The sequence below is a fragment of the Lontra canadensis genome, unplaced genomic scaffold (assembly GCF_010015895.1).
Source record: "Lontra canadensis isolate GAN:19392208 unplaced genomic scaffold, GSC_riverotter_1.0 scaffold47, whole genome shotgun sequence".
NCBI lineage: Eukaryota > Metazoa > Chordata > Mammalia > Carnivora > Mustelidae > Lontra > Lontra canadensis.
The window spans coordinates 13,422,989-13,447,256 of NW_022631041.1; the positions used below are offsets into that span (position 1 = coordinate 13,422,989).

The 24,268-nt window shown below is 36.0% G+C and overlaps 1 protein-coding gene across 1 annotated transcript in view; it reads left to right on the forward strand.

Moving 5' to 3' along the window:
* Positions 1–24,268, forward strand: part of MEI4 (meiotic double-stranded break formation protein 4) — a 227,888-nt gene that overhangs the window by 136,829 nt on the left and 66,791 nt on the right. The window contains exon 4 of the mRNA XM_032873195.1: positions 12,564–12,695. Coding sequence (XP_032729086.1) covers positions 12,564–12,695 — 132 coding nt within the window. The remainder of the gene's footprint in view (positions 1–12,563; positions 12,696–24,268) is intronic.

The following is a 24,268-nucleotide window of genomic DNA, read 5'->3' on the forward strand; positions in this document are numbered from 1 at the left end:
AAATCCTAATGGCTTGCTCAGAGGCCTTGTTGAAATCAATGTTTTCTATGTCTGGGACTTCCTTTGACAAAACATAGCAACTCTACCATAATAAGACAGGAATTAAAGTTAGTGCGGTCTGACATTATTTCTTAATTGATGCACTTTTCTAATGGATTCTGTATGCTCTTCTTCTCAAAAATTTTCTGTATAGCAATGTCCTCAAATGGTCCCAGAACCCACATATATTACTCTGTGGATGGAGACATCTACTTTCATATTTTTAAAAATTCACATAGCACTTCCTACTTCTATTCCTTTAAGTGTCTTTTGTATGGCTTCTCAGTAATTATAATGAATACATTATTAATTACATCTACAAGTACGTTGTATAGTTTGGGATAAAATTCTTCAAATTTTGAGTTCAGTTCAAATAGCTAGATTCTGGGGCGCCTGAGTGGCTCAGTGGTTAAAGCCTCTGCCTTCGGCTCAGGTCGTGATCCCGGGGTCCTGGGATCGAGTCCCGCATTCGGGCTCTCTGCTGAGCAGGGAGCCTGCCTCCTCCTCCTCTCTCTCTCTGCCTGCCTCTCTGCCTACTTGTGATCTGTCAAATAAATTTTTAAAAAACTCTTCAAATAGCTAGATTCTCACATACTCATTATCTATGAAACTTTAATTGTGCTTTATCTTTTATATATATTATTTTTATTATCTCCAGACCAAAAAACATTTCTTTGAAGGGGAAAAATGATAATAAGATAGTTTTTCTTTTGTCATGTGTTAACTCTATACCATTTTTTCATGATGAGACTGCCCCTTTTTTGTCCTTTTTGCTATAAACCTGAGCAAATATTTGTTTGCCTTTTGATTTTTTTTAAGTCTTGCTTTATTTTGAAGCTCCATGATAAATACATCCTGATGTAGTTCAGTATCATTACATAGTTTAACTTGGCCCCTTACTTACACCTCTTCTCCCAGCAATCAGTTGATCCATATTTGTGTGCTTAACTCTTCCTCAGGCTCTGAGCTCTCACCTGCTCCATAACAATGATTCAGGGAGCCATGGATAATTTCATTTCAAACTAGTATATTAGTAGTGCTTCTGGAACGTCTGACCTCACATTCTAGTTCCAATAAACATTTTTTTGTGCCTTGTTCCCCATCTGGCAGGCATGGAAATGGAGTTCCAGTCTTATTTACCTTTGCTTGCTTTTCTGCATTTGACAGCCTTCCCAGTTTCTTACCAGCTACTCGAAACTGAGATCCTGTTGTCTACACATAGATCATGGTTCTTCAAACGTGACCTCATCTCAAGATCCCCCTTCCTTTTATTGTACTCACTTGTCAGAGTGCCTGTTACTTCTTGCTGTTCTTCTGACATGGGATGAACTTGTCTGCTATTACACTGACTCTCCAAACACACTTTGTAGGAACTCCTCCCAGTGTTTATAAAGCCTAGATCTTCCCTTTGGAAACTGCCAAGTATTAGTTTGTAGACTTCCACTTAGTGGCATCTCTGAAATTCCAGATTCTTGCCCATGGGTTTATATGTAGTTTTAGAGCAAAACCCTACTATAATTAAGGCCTACTTGGAACTTTTGCCTTAAAGAATACATACAGTCATCTGTACGTATTTTTGCTCAGCCACAGAGTTTGACCTAATCATTCTTAGTCAATGCCTTGCTTTTCCTAATTTTCACTTTTTTTTTTCTTTTTTAAACTGAGAAGCATTCTTAATTAGGAGATAGGCACCCCTGAGAGTCTCTTATCATTGTAGTCACAAAGAGATTAAATTCTCTGGGAACTAAAGCCAAAGGAGCAGATTCTGCCTATCTTTACCTATACTGTTTTTCCTCTGACACATTAGTCCAGAGCTCAATCATACCTGTGCTTCTTCTCCTTGAGAGAGGCAATGAGGTGGGGAGGTGAAAGATCTCTGTAAACCTGCAGATGTGATGGGGAAAGATAAGGAGAGAGACATCTTTCTAATTCTGTCTGGTTATCTTCCTTTCTTAGAGTTAAAAATAGCTAACGTTCATTTTACCAAGCACTGTTACAAGTATTTCCATGTGTTAACTCATCTTTCAAAACAGGCCTGGGAAATAGTAGCTATTTTTATCCTACTTCTGAAGGTGAGAAAACTAAGCTACAGAGAAGTATAGTAACTTAACCGAGGTCACATAGGCAGTATGTTAGAGAGGCAGGTTTCATCAGGCAGTCTGACTTCAGAGTCTGAGCTCTTAGTAACTAGAGTATCTCACGTCTCAGAGATAGGGATAATAGTAGTAATAGTTGTAAGAATAGTAGTAGTAGTAGTAGTAATAGTAGTAGTAATAGTCATCATAGTAATACCAGCAGCAGAGAGACAGGAAGGGTACGTCAAGTTTTGGAAGCCTCCTGATAGGCTATGAGGTAGAACTCGTAGATAACATACAGATGATTACAGAATCCAAGTGTATCCCAAATGTTCGTGAAAATGCTATACAGCAATACCATTTTGATAACAATAATTCTGTTACAGATTTCATTTCCTATCTTTAATGGCTTGTTGTAAATGTTTTCTATTATGTTAGTCACCATGCAGTACATCATTAGTTTTTTATGTAGTGTTCCATGATTCAGTGTTGGCACGTAACACCCAGTGGTCTATGCAAGCCATGTCCTCCTTAATACCCATCACCAGGCTTACCCATCCCCTCACCCCCCTCCCTTCTAAAACTCTCTGTTTCCTGGAATCCATAGTCTCTCATGGTTCTAAGTGAAATAAGTCAAACAGAGAAAGTCAGTTACCATATGGTTTCACTTATTTGTGGAACGTAAGAAATAGCATGGAGGACATTAGGAGAAGGGAAACATAAGAGACTACGGTAAATTTTTTTTAAGCAAAAAGGGAACTGAAAGGGATGCCATATGTAATCTGCTTTTACTTCTCATCCATGATCTTAGGTTTATTGATTTATCTTATTTACTGTAGGAGAATGGTATAGGTAATTCCAATATTTCCAATCCACGGTTTTGCACATGTTTAAGAGAATATGTACTCAGGAATGTTAAAAAGTGATCTTTAAATAAAATTAAGATAATTCAATTTATAATAGCATGCAAAATAGCAAAATACTTTGGAATAATTTCTAGGTAGTATAAGATGTCTTTGCAGAAAACTGCAAAACATTGTTGAAAATAAAGAGAAAAAATATTTTATATTTATGGAGCCTAAGATTTAATATCATGAAGATGATAATATTTCTCAAATTGATCTAGAGATTCAGTATAATCCCAGCCTTTTTTTTTTTTTTGGCAGAAATTAACAAACTGATGCTAAATTTTACATGGAAATGAAAGGAACCCGGAATAACCAAAACAATCTTGAAAAAGGAGAAAAAAGTTGGAGGATACACATATCATAATTTCAAAACTTACTACAAATTTATGGCAATCAAGACACTGTGATTCTGGTCTAAGGATAGGCATATATATTAATACAATAGAAATGAGACTCCATCAGTAAACCCTTACATTTATAGTCAGTTGATTTCAACAAGGATGCCAAGGCAATTCAATGGAATAAATTCCTTTTTTTCAACAAATGGTGAATAACTACACATCCACATGCAAATGTACCATCTACCAAAATTAACTGAAAATGGATCTTTAGGTCTACTAAAGAGCTACAACTGTAGACTCTGGGGGTGCCTGGGTGGCTCAGTCATTAAGGGTCTGCCTTCAGCTCAGGTCATGATCCTGGGGTCCTGGGATAGAGTCCCACACTGGGCACCCTGCTCAGTGGAAAACCTACTTCTCCCTCTCCCACTCCTCTGGCTTGTGTTCCTGCTCTCACTAGCTCTGTCCCTGTGTCAAATAAATAAATAAATAAAATATTTAAAAACAAAAACTATAGACTCTGAGAAGGAAACAAATAAGTTAATATTTGTGACCTGGAATTAGGCATTTGTTTCTTAGATATGACCTTAAAGAAAAAAAATAGACAAACTTTTGTGCTATGATAACATTAAAAAAAAAAAGGACATTCCACAGAATGGGAGAAGATATTTGCAAATTATATATCTGATATGAGGCCTGTATCTAGACTATATTAAAAAAACTCTTATAACTCAACAATAAGAAAATAAATCTGCTAAAAATAGCTAAAGAATTTCAATAGATATTTCTGCAAAGAAGATATCCATATAGCCAATGAGCTCATGAAAAGGCACTCAAAATCATTAGTAATTAGGGAAGTACAAATCAGAAGCAGAGTGAGAATCTACCTCATACTCCATAGTAGAATGGCTAAAATAAAAAGATATAAATAGCAAGTGTTGATGAGGATGTAATGAAAATATGGAAAAATTGCAATCATTGTACATTGCTGGTGGGAATATCAAATAGTACAGTCACTTTAGAAAACTGTCAGTTCCTCAAAAAATTAAACACAGTTTTATAATGTTATTGAGTAATGCCACTCCTTAAATATGTATCCAAGAGAATTAGAAATCTGTATCTACCCAAACACTTGTACATAGCAGCATTATTCTTAATAACCGATGAATGGAAACAACTCAAGTGTCCATCAATTGGTGAATGGATAAACGAAAGTGGTATATCCATACAATGGACTATTATTTAGCCTTTAGAAGGAATGAAGCACTGATACATGTTACAAAATATATGAACTTTGAAGAAATAGTTATTCTAAATGAAAGAAGTCAGACACAAATACCACATATAGCGTAATATTCTATTATGTGAAACATCCATATAGGCAAATCCATAGAGGAAGAATGTAGATTAGTGGTTTTTAGGGACTGAGGGAATGGGGAATGGAGAACTATTGCTAATGGAATTTCTTTTTGGGGTTCCAGAATTAGATAGTAGTATTGTGTTGATTATATAACTCTTTTAACTATGTAATACATATCACTCTTTCTGTAGATAGATAGACAGGGCATGTGGGAGCAAGAGAGAGATTATATTTCTATATATCTATATCTATGTCTATATCTCTATCTATATATTCAGTGAAGATGTTATTTAAAAATGATCAAGTTGCCAAAGTCATTGCTGGTTGATTGAGGGAGAGCATGCAATCCCTTGAGACTCTCAAAGGAAGCTTAATCTCTGCTTTCCAGATGAATGAAGACAAGACATGGTGAATGATCAATGAGTTTGATTTCAGACTACTTCTTCTTGTCCTTCATAAATATTAAGAGCTATAAATTTGTCTCCAAGGACCTCTTTAGCTACATCCCACAAATGTCAGTGTGTTGTATTTTTATGTAGCAGGGTTTAGGTACTCAGTGGAGTGAGTGTCCAGAGGACGTGAAGGCTGCAGAGAGACTGAACCTCTCCAGGTCACAGGAAAGCCATAAGGAAAATGGCTTCTTGGTGGGAACATTTTGGGCTGCAGGTGAGACACCCTGATGCCTGTAGGAGTCCAGTTGCTAGTGTGGGCAAGAAGACTTCAGGTTGCCAGTTTCTATGTAGAGAGGATCTTGGGAGGGTTATTGCCAGGCCAGGCTAAGCTTGAAAGTTCTTCAAGAGACATGAAGTCCTAGATGGGCAGCTGGGGGCTGAACTCCACCAGATGTCATCATGCCCATACCATTCACCCACTATGCAATGTCCAGAAACAGAGGAAAACCTCTTTCTCCTACAATGCTCCTTCAGTATCCTCCACTGAGAAACCTTGTATGTTGCTCATGTAAAGGAGAGATGCTAAAAGAATGCTGTGTATTATAGCAGATCATATTTTGACAGGTGAACTGGGAGCTGAGAGGTAATAAACTGATAACTGGCTTATGCCTCTGTTTCTTATACTCTCATTGTCATATGTATCACAACCATATACAAGACAATATTATATGTATTTCTTACTTTAAGCTGTCAAATGTGTTTTAAAGAAACTACGGGGAAAATATAATTTACTCAGACAGTTACTATTTTTTGATACCCTTCATTTCTACCTGAATATTCAAATTTTCCATAGTATCATGTACACTAAGCATGAAAAAAAGTTGTTTCAACATTTCTTATACTATGGCTTGACTGGTTACATTTTCTTAATTTTACTTTTTATCTGAAAATATTTTTACTTCCTTCTTGAACAGTTTTACTAGATACAGAATGCTGGGTGGTATTTCTTTTCCTTTCAGCAGTGTAAAGATATTCATCCATTCTCTTCTACTTATCATAATTTCTGATGAGAATTCCACAGTTCTTTGAATTATGTTTATTAAATTAAAGTATCATTTTTCTCTGGTTACTCATAAGCTTGTCTCTTTGTCTTATATTTTCAGGAGTTTGGCTCTGATATGCCTAGGCATTTTTTTTCATACTTATTGTTTGGAGTTCAGTGAGATTCTGGAATGTGTACATTTATGTCTTTCACCAAATATAAGAAGTTTTCAGCTATTATTTCTTCAAATATTTTCTGCCTATTCTGTCCCATTTCTTCTTCTGGATTCCTATTAATCTTATAGTAGACCTTTTTGTATTTATATTTTATATTTTTTTATATATTTTATATTTAGCTTCTTTAGAACAGAAGGTTTGCTTGAAGAATACTCTAATGGATACTCCAGTCTATCTGCTATAGAATACCACTCTCCTTATGCAACATTATATATTCCTTTTTTCCCTTATTCAAACCTCCCCAAAATACCAATAGCAAAAACAGTGTACTTTGAAGATACAATGTACCAATGCTCTATAGAAACAAAAATCTATAGACTTCTTCTCAAAAGGAGGGATTGAAAGTCTCAGTCATTTCATGTGATGTGATACGACTTTATGTGATAATCATTCCTATGCTAATTCCATCACAATTCTAGTTTGATTGTTGCAATTCATGTACTAAATTATAAAGTAAGCCACTACCAAAATAACCTACACCCCACACACAGAAAAATAACCTTTCATGGCTTTCAGTTATAAGTGGTTATAAGCATGATTTGTGTTGACTTTCTTTCTCCACTGCCAGTTACATTCTCCCATTGTCAATTAGTTGGATTTACCCAGGGTTTCACCCCTAAAGGATCTGGCTTTCTAGTGGTTTTGCCTCATGAGTTTGCTATAGTTTTCTATTTACTCAAAATAGTTGGAGAGTAATACCAGGCAACCTCTGGCTTCCAAATACAGCCTTCTCTGCTGCCATTGTGTTTTAAATTCCTGTTTTCCTCAGCCAGAGATCAATTGCTCCAGCCAACACAGGAACCCCCTTTTCGCCATTGGCAGAGTGGCACAAGTCGCCAAACTGTGGAAAGAACCAAGATGCCCTTCAACAGACGAAGATGTGGTCCATATACACTATGGAGTATTATGCCTCCATCAGAAAGGATGAATACCCAACTTTTGTAGCAACGTGGACGGGACTGGAAGAGATTATGCTGAGTGAAATAAGTCAAGCAGAGAGAGTCAATTATCATATGGTTTCACTTATTTGCGGAGCATAACAAATAACAGGGAGGACATGGGGAGATGGAGAGGAGAAGGGAGTTGAGGGAAATTGGAAGGGGAGGTGAACCATGAGAGACTATGGACTCTGAAAAACAATCTGAGGGTTTTGAAGGGGCAGGGGGTGGGAGGTTGGGGGAGCCAGGTGGTGGGTATTAAGGAGGGCACGTACTGCATGGAGCACTGGGTGTGGTGCAAAAACAATGAATACTGTTATGCTGAAAAGAAATTAAAAAAAAAAAAGAGAGAGAGCAAAAAAAAAAAAAAAAAAAAAAAAAAACTCCATATAACCCGGTGGAAATTTCAACCTCTAGTTCATGAAAGTTGTTGACCTCAAACCAGAATCCGATGTCACAAGGGGTGAAGAATACTTTACCAGTGAGTGAATCATTAGATGTAATATTAAGAGTTCCCAGTCTCTTTCATACCTTGGTTCCTGAATTCAAATGTTCTGGCTATCAGAGAAAGAACATAATATATTGGTCATAGGCTTAGAACATAAATTTCCTATAACTCAACCACAAAAGGGGTGGTATTCTAGGTGGAACTAACTGCTCAAGCAGTGCTTCTACTTATATTTCCAGCTCGATCACACATTATATATATTATAGCTACTTGATGATGGAGTATTGCTGTGTATACCTGACTTTAGGTAACACTGTTCAAATGAGCAGCTTTGGGCATATAATCACTTGGTATCCCATAATGAGGCAGTCATTTATTCTCTAGTAGGCCAAATGAGGTTTTGTGTGTGTGTGTGTGTGTGTGTGTGTGTGTAAAATCATATAATTGTGTAAAATATATTTGTATGGTTATATATACACAAGTATATTATTAAATATATATTTATGTTTATGTTTATATAAATGTGTAAATATTAAATATATAATATAGTATATTTATTTGTGTATATATATATTTGTATATATATATATATTTCTTGCATATATATGTATATATATATGGAAGAAAGTTTTGACTTTCTTCCCAAACCAAGGGTTTTTCTTTGTGACTTTATTATTAGGATCAACAACAGGCTTCATACAATTATTGATTAGTTCCAAGAACATCGGGTATTATCGGTCTTAAGGTCCAAGTGGCAGAGTTGCCTTTAACTCCACTTTGACCAGCTAGAGCTCTTTATTCAACTCTGGGCTCTTCTCAATGCTTAGACATGATTTACCCAGTATGTGCATCCAGGTGGTAAACTGAAATGAATATATGTTGCCTCAAATATCCATAAATGCCCATCAGGTATTATATATTTTTATTACTGATAGAAAATACATACTAAGGCAACTTGTGTTTCACTTTGGAAGGGGCATTTCAACATTCATCAGATCCAGAATGTCCCAACTGTATCAGGTACCCGAATCCTGGGGTTTACTTTCTTCTAATGTATGTATTTTACTAGGGCCTTTAAAACAATTGCCATATCAGCATGATATCCATACAGTACACCAGCATGATGTCCTGTAGAATATTCCAATGATCCAAATTCAATGAAATAATGACACAGAGCCAGCAAACTGACATGGCCTTAAATAGGGCAGAAGTATAATGATGACCCCGAGGTGCATGCAAACTGCTTCATTTTATCCTCATTGGAATAGTAAAAAAAAAAAAAAAAAAAAAATTCCCAGATTAATACCTAACAAATATCAGAAGCAGTGTTGACTGCCAGGAAAGGAACTGCAACTGAAATAGAAACTGAAATAGAAACTTCACTGAAGTAGAAACACCCTAATGAAGTTTGTGGTAATTCACTGCCATTATCCAAGATCTTTCTGTCTTCAACACAGGTCACATAGCAAATATGTTGGGCATGTGGTAGGAATTTCCACCTTTGCATATTTCAAGACTGAAATGTCAGCACTGGGCTCTATGAATACTACAGGGGAATATGTAGATGTAGATCAAAGCACATTTGGTTTGGCTTTTATAGGAATTTGAGGAGGCTGAGTTTATAGGAATGACTTCCTAAACTACTGGGCCATCAAGGTCCTACTGCTTCTGCCAGGATTAAGAACTTGCAGGGTGCCTGGGTGGCTCAGTGGGTGAAGCTTCTGCCTTCAGCTCAGGTCACAATCTCAGGGTCCTGGGATTGAGTCCCGCATAGGGCTCTCTGCTCAGCAGGGAGCCTGCTTCCTCCTCTCGCTCTCTCTCTCTCTCTCTCTGCCTGCCTCTCTGCCTACTTCTGATCTCTCTCTGTCAACTTCTGATCTCTCTCTGTCAAATAAATTAAAAATTTTAAAAAAGTTATTAAAAAAAAAAGAACTTGCAAACATAGGGAGCCTCTACACCAGTTACATGATAAGTCTGAACCGTGTCACCTCTGCCATAATCTGCACCAACAGAATGCATGGCCTTTGCCCTGTTTCTCTTCTTCCATAATGCACTTCTAAATCAGGGTCTCAGATGAGTACCTCTGATTAGCAGAACTCAAATAATATCCAAAATTCAAACTTCACAGGAATCTGGGGAAAGTTATTTCTAACTTCCATTCCCTGCAATACAGGAAGATGGGCTAGAGTAGAAAAAGATGGCACATGTGTTGTTTTCACCACTGTAGACTCTCCTATAACCCTGTAAGCCCTGGTTTCCATGCCAGCCTCTTTCAAAAGTTCCACTCTATTTACAAAAGGGCAAGTGTCAATTAAAGTGTAAGGAAGACTAGAAACCATTTTTATAAAAATGTTCACAGAATTTAAATTACCTTAACAGCTATATACTTAGTCTTTGTTCTCTTATGAACTTCAGTCATATTGGGGAGACTGTAACAATTCCTATCTAGATTATGGAAAAGGTCTTTATGATGAACTTCTCTTCTGAGCAGTGTTCTCTAATAGGATTGTATTAACTCTAGAAAAACAGATTTTATTTTTAGTATTTAACTTTTCAGGGTTCAATAAATTAAACTTCTGTAACCTTCAAAGCTTTTCTGTTATCGACCTATATTATATTAACATGTAACAATTATTGATCACTTCCTGGGTACCTGGCGCTATGTTAACCATTTTTACTATCTAACTTCATATATACAACAACTGAAGTGGGTGCCATCACAATCATTATTTTGCAGATGTGGTAGCTTAGATATAAAAAGTTAAGTAACTTGCTAGTACAAGTTAATAGGCAGTGGAGCTAGGGTTTGGCTCAGGCAGTGTTAGCAGTCCACAGTCCACAGACCTAACCCTATGACTACCCTAATAAATTTATTCTCACTTTCTTTTTTTTTTTTTTTAAGATTTTATTTATTCATTTGACAGAGAGATCAAAAGTAGGCAGAATGGCAGGCAGAGAGTGAGAGGGAACCAGGCTTCCCACTGAACATAGAGCCTGAGGCGGGGCTCGATCCCAGGACCCTGAGATCATAACCTGAGCTGAAGACAGAGGCTTTAGGGGCGCCTGGGTGGCTCAGTGGGTTAAGCTGCTGCCTTCGGTTCAGGTCATGATCCTAGGGTCCTGGGATCGAGCCCTGCATCGGGCTCTCTGCTCCGCGGGGAGCCGGCTTCCTCCTCTCTCTCTGCCTGCCTCTCTGCCTACTTGTGATCTCTGTCTGTCAAATAAATAAATAAAATATTAAAAAAAAAAAAAAAGACAGAGGCTTTAACCCACTGAGCCACCCAGGCGCCCCTTATTGTCATTTTCTAAAGTAACTTTTATTTTACTGTGAATTTTTTTCTTTATCTCCTAAAGCCTTAAATATTAAGAAAGGAAGTAAACAACTAGAGCATCAGTGAAATAGCCAACAGAATTTTTTTTCAGAGCTTAGATAAGGGTATTCTTTTTTTCAGGTACAAACAAAAATGTAAACAATCTGCAAAAAAGTGACACGGGAGAATTACAGAGGGTGTGAGTCCTAGCCAGTGACATTACTGAGAAACAACAATGATAAATAACTCTGATTTCCTATGGTAATAAACTGATGTGGTTTTAGGATTGAGTTGACAAGCTGACTTAGAAAACTATTATTAAGAACAAGTTGTGCTGGGGCACCTGGGTGGCTCAGTGGGTTAAGCCTCTGCCTTCAGCTCAGGTCATGATCTCAGGGTCCTGGGATCGAGGCCCGCATCGGGCTCTCTGCTCAGCAGGTAGCCTGCTTCCTCCTCTCTCTCTCTCTGCTTGCCTCTCTGCCCACTTGTGATCTCTCTCTGTCAAATAAAATCTTTAAAAAAAAAAAAAAAAGAACGAGTTGTGCATATCAAGATTTATAATAGAAATTTCTGTTGAATTCTGTAAGGTATTCACTATGTTATTGTCATTGATTAACTTTTAAAGTATATTATTAAAATATCAATTTGAGAAGTATCTATGTTAAGTGTTTATCTTAAAGGACACAGGTGACATTTCCTACTTTCACATGGCATTATTTGGCATTGTCATTTAGACATTTTATATATAAAAGCAATGTCTCCTCAATATGATTTTAATCTATAGGACATGACAAGATAGGTGCTATTTCTTTGTTTCAAGATATTTCTGAAGCTTCCTTTCTCTAAAATATATTAAGGGACATGTTTAATGAAGTTCCAGCTATGAGTTATACATACCTTAATGTGATTAATAATCAAATGGCCTTTCTCCTAATAATTATATGGGATATAGTTTATTGTCTTCCATTGTTCTTTTACATTTATTTAGTGGTGAGTACTTTCTACTGCCCCTACAGGAAAATTTAGAGTCCTGCATTTTTGCTTTTCTCTCTAAAGTGCCTCTCTTTTGACTTATACAGAACAAGGAAGTCCTTCTCACCTGTCTCCAGTGTGGAGGCGGGATTCATAGTGCACCAATATCTATTCCAAAGGACATCTTCAAACTCCATTCTTTCACTACACACACACACACACACATACACACCCCTGTACTTATATCTAGTGGGTAAGGGATTAAGAGTCTTATCTTCTTTATTCATTCTGTATATGGTCCATCACCTAAATATAATTATTTATTTTGATACTTCAACTAAAACTTCCATTTCAGCACTTTGTCATACCTTTCAAAATATTAACCGCTGTACAAAATTTTATTATTTTTGTAGTCATAATTTATCTTAGTCTTAGAAATTGCCCTCTAAATATATTTTGACCTGACTTGATAGAAAATAGAAATTTACTCATTTTTATCTTTAGTTTCAGGTGCAGCATTATGTCTCTCAGAGTCTGGTAACCCTGGGAAGTTGCAGCTTGTTGAGAAAATCTATAATATCTCTGCTTTTATCAGAAGTAAACAGCTTCACTGATGTTTTGGGTACCATCAATCAGGTATATATAGCCGAAAACTGTAACTCTTACCTATAGTTAATACAGCTATAGACTTTTCTTTCTTTTTCTCCTCTCTCTGCTTCCTGCCAGGTTGACATTTTCGTTATTACCATTTTTTTCCTAGAGTATGTGGATACGATTACAGTCTACTAAAATTTCAAAGATATTTACAGAAAATCATTTTCAAAATAATACCATCTTATCATCCTTACATGTATATGTATGCCAGGGGTGCCACTGGTGACAAGGAATGCTTAGATGAATGGTCTTAAATCTCTCTAATTGGGCAGCATGTTCCTAAAGCAAAACAGTGAGAAAAATGTGATTGGGGGAGGATGCTAAATGTAAAAAAAGCCTCTCACCAATGGTTTTTATTTCTAATTGCTCATGAGAGTCATCTGGTTAACTTTTAAATATCCCACTGTGAAGCCATATGCTAGTTCAATTCAATGGAGGTCTTTGGGTTTAAGATGCAGGTATTAGTATTCTTAGAGCTCTTTAGGTATCCCAGTGAGTAGCCAAGTTTGAAAACTCATGCTCTAGGCCCCCTCATCTGTGCAAACTCTCACATCAATGTTGATAAACTTGTCTAAGAGAAGCCATTCCCATATTTTAATGCTGAACCTGGTATATTATGTGTTCACTTTGTCCACTGTTTTAATATTGTTACTGTCTCTGTGGTAGAAATAAGCACAATTAAAATCAGAGATAGGAAGAAATGTTTTGGTAAAGAAGACCAAATTTAATTAGAAAAAAATATTATGTATGTAATTTCAAATAGCATTTAATCATTACTTATATCTAAGTTCCCTACATTTAACAATATATTCCAAAAGTACTGTATAATCTAATTAAAGTCACTGAATGACATGATAAATCATCTAGACAGCATTTTTTCAAGGGACTCTCAAATGGTAAACTCTTTTAAGTGCTCTGTTAGTTTTTTTTTTTTTTTAAACTAATTGTTACTGATATTAGTTAAGGAGTAAAAATCCATTTGGGAAATAGTGGAATGCTAAAATACTTGGTGTTTGTAGGAGCTCCAACATCAAGGAATTGATCAAGGTAGGTTGCAGGTCCCTGAAAGGACTTCATGGAAAAGAAACAACTTGAAAAATGTATTTGAAAAGCAGAAGATGACAATATAGAGGCACTGGGTGTAATTTTTAAAATACATGCCCAGGGGCACCTGGGTAGCTCAGTCAATTAAATGTATGACTTTTGGTGTCAGCTAGGTCATGATGTCATGGGTCATGAGCTGGAGCCCTGCATGGGGCTCTGTGCTCAGTGGGGAGTCTACTTGAAGATCCTCTTCCTCTACCCCTCCTCCCACTTGTGTGTGCTTTCTCTTTCTAAAATAAATAAATAAATCATTTAAAAAAGTATCTAAAATGGGTGCCCAGCATTCTAAAAAACAAGGTAAGGTCATGGAGTTTAAAAACAGGAAGCAGTGTGGGAAATGACTTTGATCAAATGAGATTATTTGTGTAGAAAATAAAGTTCTGACAAAAAAATTTTATTTACATATTCTCATTTAATCTTCATAAATCTCCATGAAGTAGTTGTACTTTTTACCTAGTATATAGATAAAGAAATCAAACCTTAGAGTGGTTAAGCAACTTGACCAAGATTGCAGAAACAACATATTTTAAAGCCATAATTCAAACATAGGTATTTTGATTATAAAATCACTTGAGAATAATAATAAGAAGAATACAACATAACTACTCTTGACAGGTAATAATGCATTAATATGCTTTACATGAATTTTCCCAATCTAGATGTTAGTATAGTTGTTTAAAGACGAAGACAAGGAAACTATTACTTGGTATTCTTTGAGTAGATAACAACATTCACTCCAGCCATTTTAAACAGAAAGGATGCATAAGTAGCTGTGGATTGTTGAGAGGGCTAAGGAAAGATACTTCAGGCTGTACTTTTCATGAACTCCTTCCATAATGACAGAGCAGAATTTGGCTACCAGAGGAATTGATGCCTTTATCATTATGACTAGGAAGCTGCCTGCTGAATCAAGGAACTGCTGCTACCATCATAGTTTCCAGAAAACAGTCCTGCCACAATGTACAACAGACAAATGTGTGCCCTGTGCTGTACCTGTCTCACCATGTGATTCAGTTTGCACTACAAAGTCTATGTGAGTGCATTTGTTTCTAAACCAACCTTCTACTCATAACCATAGCAGCTAGAGAGTATAGAAAATGTAGTTTAGCAAATGCAGAGGAAGGGGATCAAGATGACAGGATGGAAAGATCCTGAGCATACCTCCTCCAATGGACACACAAAGACTACAGCTACATACAGAGCAACTCTCTCTGAGAAGAACGTGAGAACTATCAGAACAACTTTAACACAGCTCAAGATACAAAGAAAAAGCCACATCAAGAAGGGTAGGGACAGAGAGGTATTCTGGATGGGACCCAAAATCCCCAGCATGGCAACCCACAAATGAGAGAGATGTAACAGGTCCTTCCTGAAGAGTGAGAGAAGCCCACATTGACCACCTCCACCCTTCAAGGATATACACCAGAAAGGTAAGCCTCCATAATATCTAGCTTTGAAAATCAGTAGGACTTAAATCTAGGATCTTTAAAAATCACTAGGGCTTAGCTTCAGGAGAGCCAGAGGGCTACAGAAAACTGACATTGTTCTTCATGGCCTGAGCACAATCCCACTCACTCTGGGAGCCAGCATAGAGGCAGCAGTTTGAAAAGCACCAGGGCCATACATGAAGGAGATTTACTGACTACTTTTAGGGCATGTACTGGAGGGGCAGGGATCTATAGGAACTGCCTCTGGGAACCGAAGTGCTGGCAGGCACAATTTTTCTTATCCTCCTTCAAGCTAGTTAGCCCATGCTCATTCAGAACATTCTCTATCTACCTTGAAAGCACTGAGTGACCCACCCGAATGTTCTTGTGGCTGCACTGCTCAAACCCACCTACCCTGCCAGGTGCTCTTCCAAAGTGGTTCCCACTCTGCTGTACATGGTGGACAGTCTTGGCCAGGTCCAGGGCTCCCCAAAGCAACTCCTGCCCCAGAGAGGGAGGAAAGAGCCTTACCCACAAGCACATCCACAACAGTTGCCAGCAGGCCTTCCAACCAGCCACACCAGGGACTAAACTCATTCACCAGCACACCCACAGCAGCTGCAGCTGGGACTCTCAGCCAACCACTGGGGACCACACAGAGTCCACACAAGGAACAACCCTGAAGTGCCTAGATCTGATGACCAGAAGTATTGCATCCTATGCCCCACAAAATGCCACACAGAAACAAGTGCAGAGCCAGGCAAAATGAGGAAACAGAAGAATATGTTCCAAATGAGAGAACAAGACAAAACCTCAGAAAAAGAACTAAGTAAAATGGAGATAAGCAATCTACCTAATAAAGAATTCAAAGTAATGGTTATAAAGGAGCTCACTGAACTCAGGAGAAGAATGGATAAATACAATGAGAGCTTCAAAAAAGAGATAGACAGTATAAAAAGGAACCAATCAGAGCTGAAAAAATACAGTAACTAAAATGAAAAATACACTAGAGAGAACAGCAGATTAGAGGATTTAAAAGAATGGAGGAACAATCTGAAAGACAGTGTAGTGGAAGTCATCCAAACTGAACAACAAAATGAAAAAAGAATTTAAAAAATAAGGATAGGATAAGGGATTTCTGGAATATGGATTTCAGAAGAAAAAAGAGAGAAGAGGCCAGAAAAATTATTTGAAGAAATAATAGCTGAAAACTTCCCAAACCTGTGGAGGGAAACAGATAACCAGATCCAGGAAATATAGGGAACCCCTGTAAGTATGTAGTCAAAGAGGTCTATTCTAAGATATCAATAATTAAAATATCAAAAACTTTTAAAAAGGTAAAATATTAAATGTACCAAGAGAAAAGCAACTAGTTACATACAAGTTACCACCCATAAGACTGTCAGCTAATTTTTCAGTAAAAATTTTGCAGGCCAGGGGCGCCTGGGTGGCTCAGTGGTTTAAGCCTCTGCCTTCGGCTCAGGTCATGATCTCAGGGTCCTGGGATTGAGCCCCGCATCGGGCTCTCTGCTCAGCAGGGAGCCTGCTTCCCTTCCTCTCTCTCTGCCTGCCTGTCTGCCTACTTGTGATCTCTGCCTGTCAAATAAATAAATAAAATCTTTAAAAAAAAAAAAATTTTGCAGGCCAGATGAGAGTGGCATGATATTCAAAGTGCTGCAAGGAAATACACTACAACCAGCAGCACTCTACCCAGCAAGGCTGTCGTTCAGAATTGAAGGAAATATAGTTTCTCAAAAGTTAAAGGAGTTCATTTTCAGTAAACCAATCTTATAATAATTGTTAAAGGGACTGCTTTAAGTAGAAAAGAGGCCAGAGAAGAACTAAGAAAGAATTAAGAAATAAAAAATTTCACTGGTAAGAGCAAACATATGGTAAAGGTAGTAAATCAATCACATATAAAGCTAGTATGAAGGTTAAAAGACAAGAGTAGTTAAGTCAGGTATATCTATATTAATTAGTTAAGGGATACACAAAATAAAAAGGTGTAAAATATCACATCAAATGTATAAAATATGGGGATGAAGGTAAAAAATGTAGTGTTTTTACAGTATGTTCCAAGTTAAATTACCTTCAACTTAAAATAGACTGCAGAATACTTAGGATGTTCTATATGAACCTAATGGTACCCACAAGCCAAAAACCTGTAATAAATACACAAAAAATAAAGAGAGAGAAATACCAACATAACACTAAAAAGTAATTATCAAACCACAAGGAAAGAGAACAACACAGAAAGGAACAGAGAACTACAAAAGCAACCAGAAAGCAATTAAGAGAATGGCAATCAGTGTATACCTATCAATAATTACTTTAAATTTAAATGAACTACATGCTCCAATTAAAAAAAAAATAAGATGACTAAATGGATTTAAAAAAAAAAAAAACAACACTCATCTATATGCTTCCTAAAAAAGACTCACTTCAGAGCTAAAAACACATATAAACTGAAAGGGTAGGAATGGAAAAAAGATATTCCATGCAAATGGACACTAAAAAAAAATCTGGGATAGCAATCCTTATATCAGATAAAATAGAATCTAAAACAAAGCCTGGAATGAGTGACAAGCAAGAGCACTGCATAATGATAGAAAAGTCAACCAAAAAAGAGAATATAATAATTGTGAATATCCATGCACTCAACATAGGAACACTTAATATATAAACTAAATATTAAGAAATGTAAAGGGAGAAATTCATAGTAACAAAATAATAATAGGGGAGTTTAAGACCCCACTTATTTCAAAGGATAGACCATCCAGACAGAAAAATCAATAAGGAAACAGTAGCTTTAAATGACACATTAGAACAGTTGGACTTAACATATATCAAACCTTCCATCCAAAATCATTCTTTTCAAGCACTCATGGAACATTCTCCAGGACAGGTCACATGTTAGGCCACAAAACAACTCTTAATAAATTTAAGAAGACTGAAATCATATCAAATATCTTTTTTTTTATCACAACAGTATGAAACTAGAAATCAATTATAAGAAAAAAAGTTGAAAAACACACATGTGGAGGCTAAACAACATGCTACTAGACAATGTGTCAGTGAAAAAACTAAGAGGAAATAAAAAAAATAAATAGAGACAAAAGAAAACAGTAACACACAATATTCTATAATGTCTGGGACACAAGAAAAGTAATCATAAGAGACAAGTTCTACAGGCCTACCTCAAGAAACAAAAAAGTCTCAAACAATCTAACTTTATAGATAAAGAAACTAGAAAAAGAACAATAACAAAGAAAAGCCCATAGTAGAAGGAAGGAAATAATAAAGATAAAAGAAATAAGTGAAATAGATAAATAGAAAATAGATATTGATAATAAATCAATAAATAGATAAATAAAAACCACAAGAGAAAAGATCAATGAAACTAAGTGCTGGTTTTTCAAAAGATAAAACTGACAAACCTTAACCCAGATTCATCAAGAAAAAAGAGAGGTCAAGTAAACAAAATCAGAAATAAAAGAGGAGAAATTACAACCAATACCACAGAAATACAAAGGGTTATGAAATAATACTGTGAACAATTATACACCAATTTACATAAACTAGAAGAAATGACTGAGTTCCTAGACACATATACCCAGAACTAAAATTCTATTTCATGAAGAAATAGAGTATCTGAGCAGACCAATTGCTAGTAATGAAACAGTGATTCAGGGGGAAAAATCCCAACAAACAAAAGCCTAGGAAGAGTTGGCTTCACAGGTGAATTTTACCAAAAATTTAAAGAATTAATTCATAGTCTAAAATTATTACACAAATTGAGGAAGATAAAGCATTCTAAACTCATTTTATGAGGCCAGCATTACCCTGATACTAAAACCACAAAGACCCTACAAAAATGTAAATTATAGGCCAATATCCCTAATGAGCACAGATGCAAAAATCCTCAACAAAATATGTTAGCAAACCAAACTCAACAATAAATTGAAAGGATCATACTCCATGCCAACTAGAATTCATTTCAGGGTTACAAGGATAGTTTAACATCCACAAACCAATCAACATGATACACCACATTAACAAAACAAAGTATAAAAATCATGTAATCTGAATAGCTACAGAAAAAGCATTTGGCAAAATTCATCATTTATGATTAAAAACTTTGAACAAAGTGGGTACAGAGGGAATGCATTGCAACCTAATAAAGTCCATGTACGACAAACCCACAGTGAGCATACTCCATAGTAAAAATTTGAAAGCTATTCTTCTAGGATCAGGAACAAGACAAGGATGCCCATTCTCCACCTTTATTCAACATAGTACAGGAGTCAGAGCTTTAGGAATTAGGCAAGAAAATAAATAAAAGACATTCAAGCTAAATATGAAGAAGTAAAACTGTCCCTATTTGCAGATGACATACTTATGCAGAGAAAACCCTAAAGACTCCACCAAAAATCTATTAGATGTAATAAATAAATTCAGTAAAACTGTAGGATATTAAATCAATAAACAAAAATCTGTTGTTTCTGTAATTAATAATGAACTATCAGAGAAATTAAGAAAAAAATTTTAAATTACATCAAAAAGAATAAAATATCTAGGAATAAATTTAACGAAGGAAGTAAAAGACCTGTATTCTGAAAACTACAAGACATTGATGAAAGAAATTGAACATGACACAATTAAATGAAAAGACATTGTGTTCATAGGTTAAAAGAAATAATATTGTTAACATATCCATATTATACAAAGTAATCTATAGATTTAATGGAATCCCTTTCAGAATTCCAGTGAACTTTTTTTCACAGAACTAGAATAAATCATCATAAAATTTGTATGGAATCACAAAAGACCCCAAATAACCAAAGCAGTCTTGAGAAGGAACAACAGTGGAGGTATCACACTCCCAAATTTTAAACTGTACCAACAAAGCTGTAGTAATGAAAATAGTTACAGCACTTGCCTAAAAAGCAACACATACATCAATGGAACAGGATAGAGAGCCCAGAAATAAACCCATACTTATATGATCAATTAATCTACCACAAAGGGGACAAGAATATATAATGGGAAAAGACAGTCTCTTCAATAAGTGGTGCTGAGAAAAATGGAGAGCTACATGCAAAATAATGAATCTAGACCACTTTCTTACCATACACAAAAAATAAGCTCAAGTGGTTAAAAACATAAATGGATAAAGAAGATGTGGTATATATACACAATGGAATACTATGCAGCCATCAAAAGAAATGAAATCTTACCATTTGCAACGACGTGGATGGAACTAGAGGGTATTATGCTTAACAAAATAAGTCAATTGGAGAAAGACAACTATCATGTGATCTCCCTGATATGAGGAAGTGGAGATGCAACATGGGGGTTTAAGGGAGTAGGAGAAGAAAAAATGAAACAAGATGGGATTGTGAGGGAGACAAACCATAAGTGACTCTTAATCTCACAAAACAAATGGTTGCTGGGGGGAGGGGGGTTGGCAGAGGGTGGTGGGGTTATGGACATTGGGGAGGGTATGTGCTGTGGTGAGTGCTGTGAAGTGTGTAAACCTGGCGATTCACAGACCTGTACCCCTGGGGATAAAAATAGATGTTTATAAAAAATAAAAAATTTTAAAAAAATGTAAATGTAAGACCTAAAACAATAAAACTTCTAGAAGAAAATATAGGCAGAAACGCTTTGACATCAGTATGGGTAATTTTCTTTTGGCTATGTCTTCTCATGTAAGGTTGATAAAAAAGAAAAAATAAACAATGGGGCCACATCAAACTACAAAGCTTGTGCATAGTGAAGGAAACCATCAACAAAATGAAAAAACAATCTATTGAGGGGAGAAGATACTTGCAAATGATATATTGGCTGAGTTAATATCCAAAATATAGGAAGAACTCCTACAGCTCAATAACAACAACGAAACACTTGATGAAAAAATGGGCAGAGGATCTGAACATTTAGACATTTCTCCAAAGAAGACATATAGATGGCCAACAGCCAGAAGGAAAGATACTCAGCATTACTAATCATCAGGAAAATGCAAATCAAAACCATAATGATATAATACCTCACACTTATCAGAATGGCTGGTATCAATAAGACAAGAAATAATAGGTATTGCTGAGGACGTGAAGAGGGAATCCTCTTGTACTGATGGTGAGAATAAAAATTGGTCCAGCCACTATGGATAACAGTACAAAGCTTCATCAGAGAAGTAATAATATAATTGCCATATATCATCCAGCAGTTTCACTTCTGGGTATTTATTTGAAGAAAATGAAAACACTAATTTGAAAAGATATATGTACTCCTATGTTCATTGCAGCATTATTTATAATAGCCAAAATATGAAAGCAACCTAGGTATCTGGGATAAATGAATTGATAAAGAAGATATGATATACACACACATATACACAGAATGGAATATTACTCAGCATTAAAAAAGAATGAAGCTTGCTACTTGTGACAACAAGGAGGGTTCTAGATGTGAAATCGATGAGATGGAAAGAGACATATAAGTATGATTCAACTTATATATGAAATCTAGAAAAACAAAAGAAATGAAAAAAACAAAACAGAAACAGACTCCTAGATACAAAGAACAAACTGAGGATTACCAGAATGAAGTGGAGTGAGAGGATGGGCAAAACAGGTGAAGGGGATTAAGAGGTACAAACGTCCAGTTATAAAAGTGATGGGAATGTAAAGTACATCCTAGGGCATATAGTCAATAATACTATATAATTTTGTATAGTAATAGATGGTAACTAGACCTATCATAGTGATCATTCCTAATATATAAAAATATCAAATCACTATCTGAAACTAAGTATTTTTGTATGTCAATTATAATTAAATTTTTAAAATGTAGTTTTATGCTTTTTTTCAGTTTTTTAACTCTGAAAAGGTGATAGAATGGCTATTGATATAGTCAGTCCAAGGGATCCTTCACATCTAAGGCTCAGAGATTCAATTATAAGCTGGTAAGAGATGGAATCAGAGTAGGAGTGAACATAGGGCAAAGGGCAAGAATAGAGGGAGGCTCTTTACTTGGGACTGCCAGCGAAATAAACCTTCCACAAGCAGCAATAGAGATAACCACTCTATATTAAGGGATTTATCCAACGGTCTCCAGGAGAGAGTGAAGGAGAGGAGAATTAGTGGAAAAAATTAATACTGTAAAACTAAGATGTAAAGATGTAAAATAATGATGTCATTGAGGAGAATTAGGTAAGTAGGAAGGAATGCTTGTTTGTGAAAAGACTAAGTGTAGTTTAGATATATTAAATTTGAGGAAACATTGAAGTAATCTAAATGTAGGCTCAGGGAAATATGAAATTAAAATTTGAAAGAAAGGAAAGGGGCATACCCAATATAGGGCAATCATGATACCAGTCAGAAAGAGAACAGGGATTCAGGGAAAAGTAAGGTGAAATGGGAAAGGATGTACAAATAAAGAAAAGAAGACAAGCTTTATTTCAATAAGTATGTTAGATGGCTACTATAAATGTTAGGCTTAAATGGTTTAAAATTTTTGTCAGATATAGAGTAATATGTATATATTTATTACACATAATATGGAAATGCAAGAAATGTATAAATCAAATACTAATATTAATATCACACTGCACATTTTATATCTTTCTAGTTTTCTTTTTAACTTAGAGGGTTTTGCTCCCCCAAATATTTATATTATATAGCACATAGTTTTGTATTCTACTTTCTCATGTAACAGCATATCATAGCACTTTCATAATTTTGTTTTCCTAAGGAAATGTGATTTTTAGTGACTCAATAGTATCTTATGATATTCACATTCTTGATTTATTTAGTCTTTGTCGAACATATAGGTTATTGCTATATGCATTGACCACCGATAGTATCAATCATTTTCTGAAACGGATTCATGGAGATAAATTTCAGAAGGTGACCTTATTGCATTAGCTGCACTTAACTCATATTAGCAATTTGTATCCCAAACTGACAAATTAAGATGATTGTTTTTGAAAAAGCATATGTCTTTTTTTTTAAAGCATAGATTAAAGATATCTGATTATTTAAAACAAATATAATTTCTTAGCACATCTGAAAAAGAACTTAAAATGTCATGGAAGTAGGACACCTAGGTGGCTCAGTCATTAAGTGTTTGCCTTCAGCTCAGGCCATGATTCCAGGGTCCTGGAATCAAGTCCCAAATTGGGCTCCCTGCTCAGCAGGAAGCCTGCTTCTTCCTCTCCCACTCCCCCGCTTATATTCTGTCTCTCGCTGTCTCTCTCTCAAATAAATAAGTAAAAATCTTAAAAAAAAAAAAAAGTCATGAAAGTTTACTATTAACAGAGCTAGCCTCTCCAGTGTAAGCTAAAAATCTAGATAAATATATGAATTCATGAACTTCAGTCAATAGGCAGTACAGGGAGCTCCTGGGTGGCTCAGTCAGTTAAGCATCTACCTTAGGCTCAGGTCATGATCTCCAGGTCCTGGGATCGAGCCCAGTGTTGGGCTCTCTGCTGAACAGAGGTCTATTTCTGCCCCTCCTCCCCATTCCTGTGCTTACTCTCTCTCTCTCTCTCTCTCAAATAAATAAAATCTTTAAAAAAAAAAAAAAGCAGTACCAAATTTTGATTCCTGAGATGAGGAAAACAAATAATATGAGCCCCATGATTGCCTTGACTTTTGGCCTAGAGGACCTTTCTGGACTGTGGCATTGGTGGAATCCAATCAAGTCACAATAGTCTCACTAAACTGGAGGGGCAGAAAGTGAAGTTCAGCTGTGCTCATGTAGGTAGTATTTCTGGGTCAGAATCATGAAGAAAAGAAAATCTTGAAGAAGAGCTCATGAAATTTATACAGACGCTTTCTTGATTATTTGTTAAATAGTAAGCTGTACATGTGTAGGAGGACACTTCACAAGGCCAAGCAAAGAAAATCCTCTCAGAGAAGAACTACCACAAAGAAGCCATGAGCCTAATGACACACAAGTGCTTGGAACCACCCAAATTCCAACCAGCCATAATGGCAAGACCTTATTTTATACTCCAGG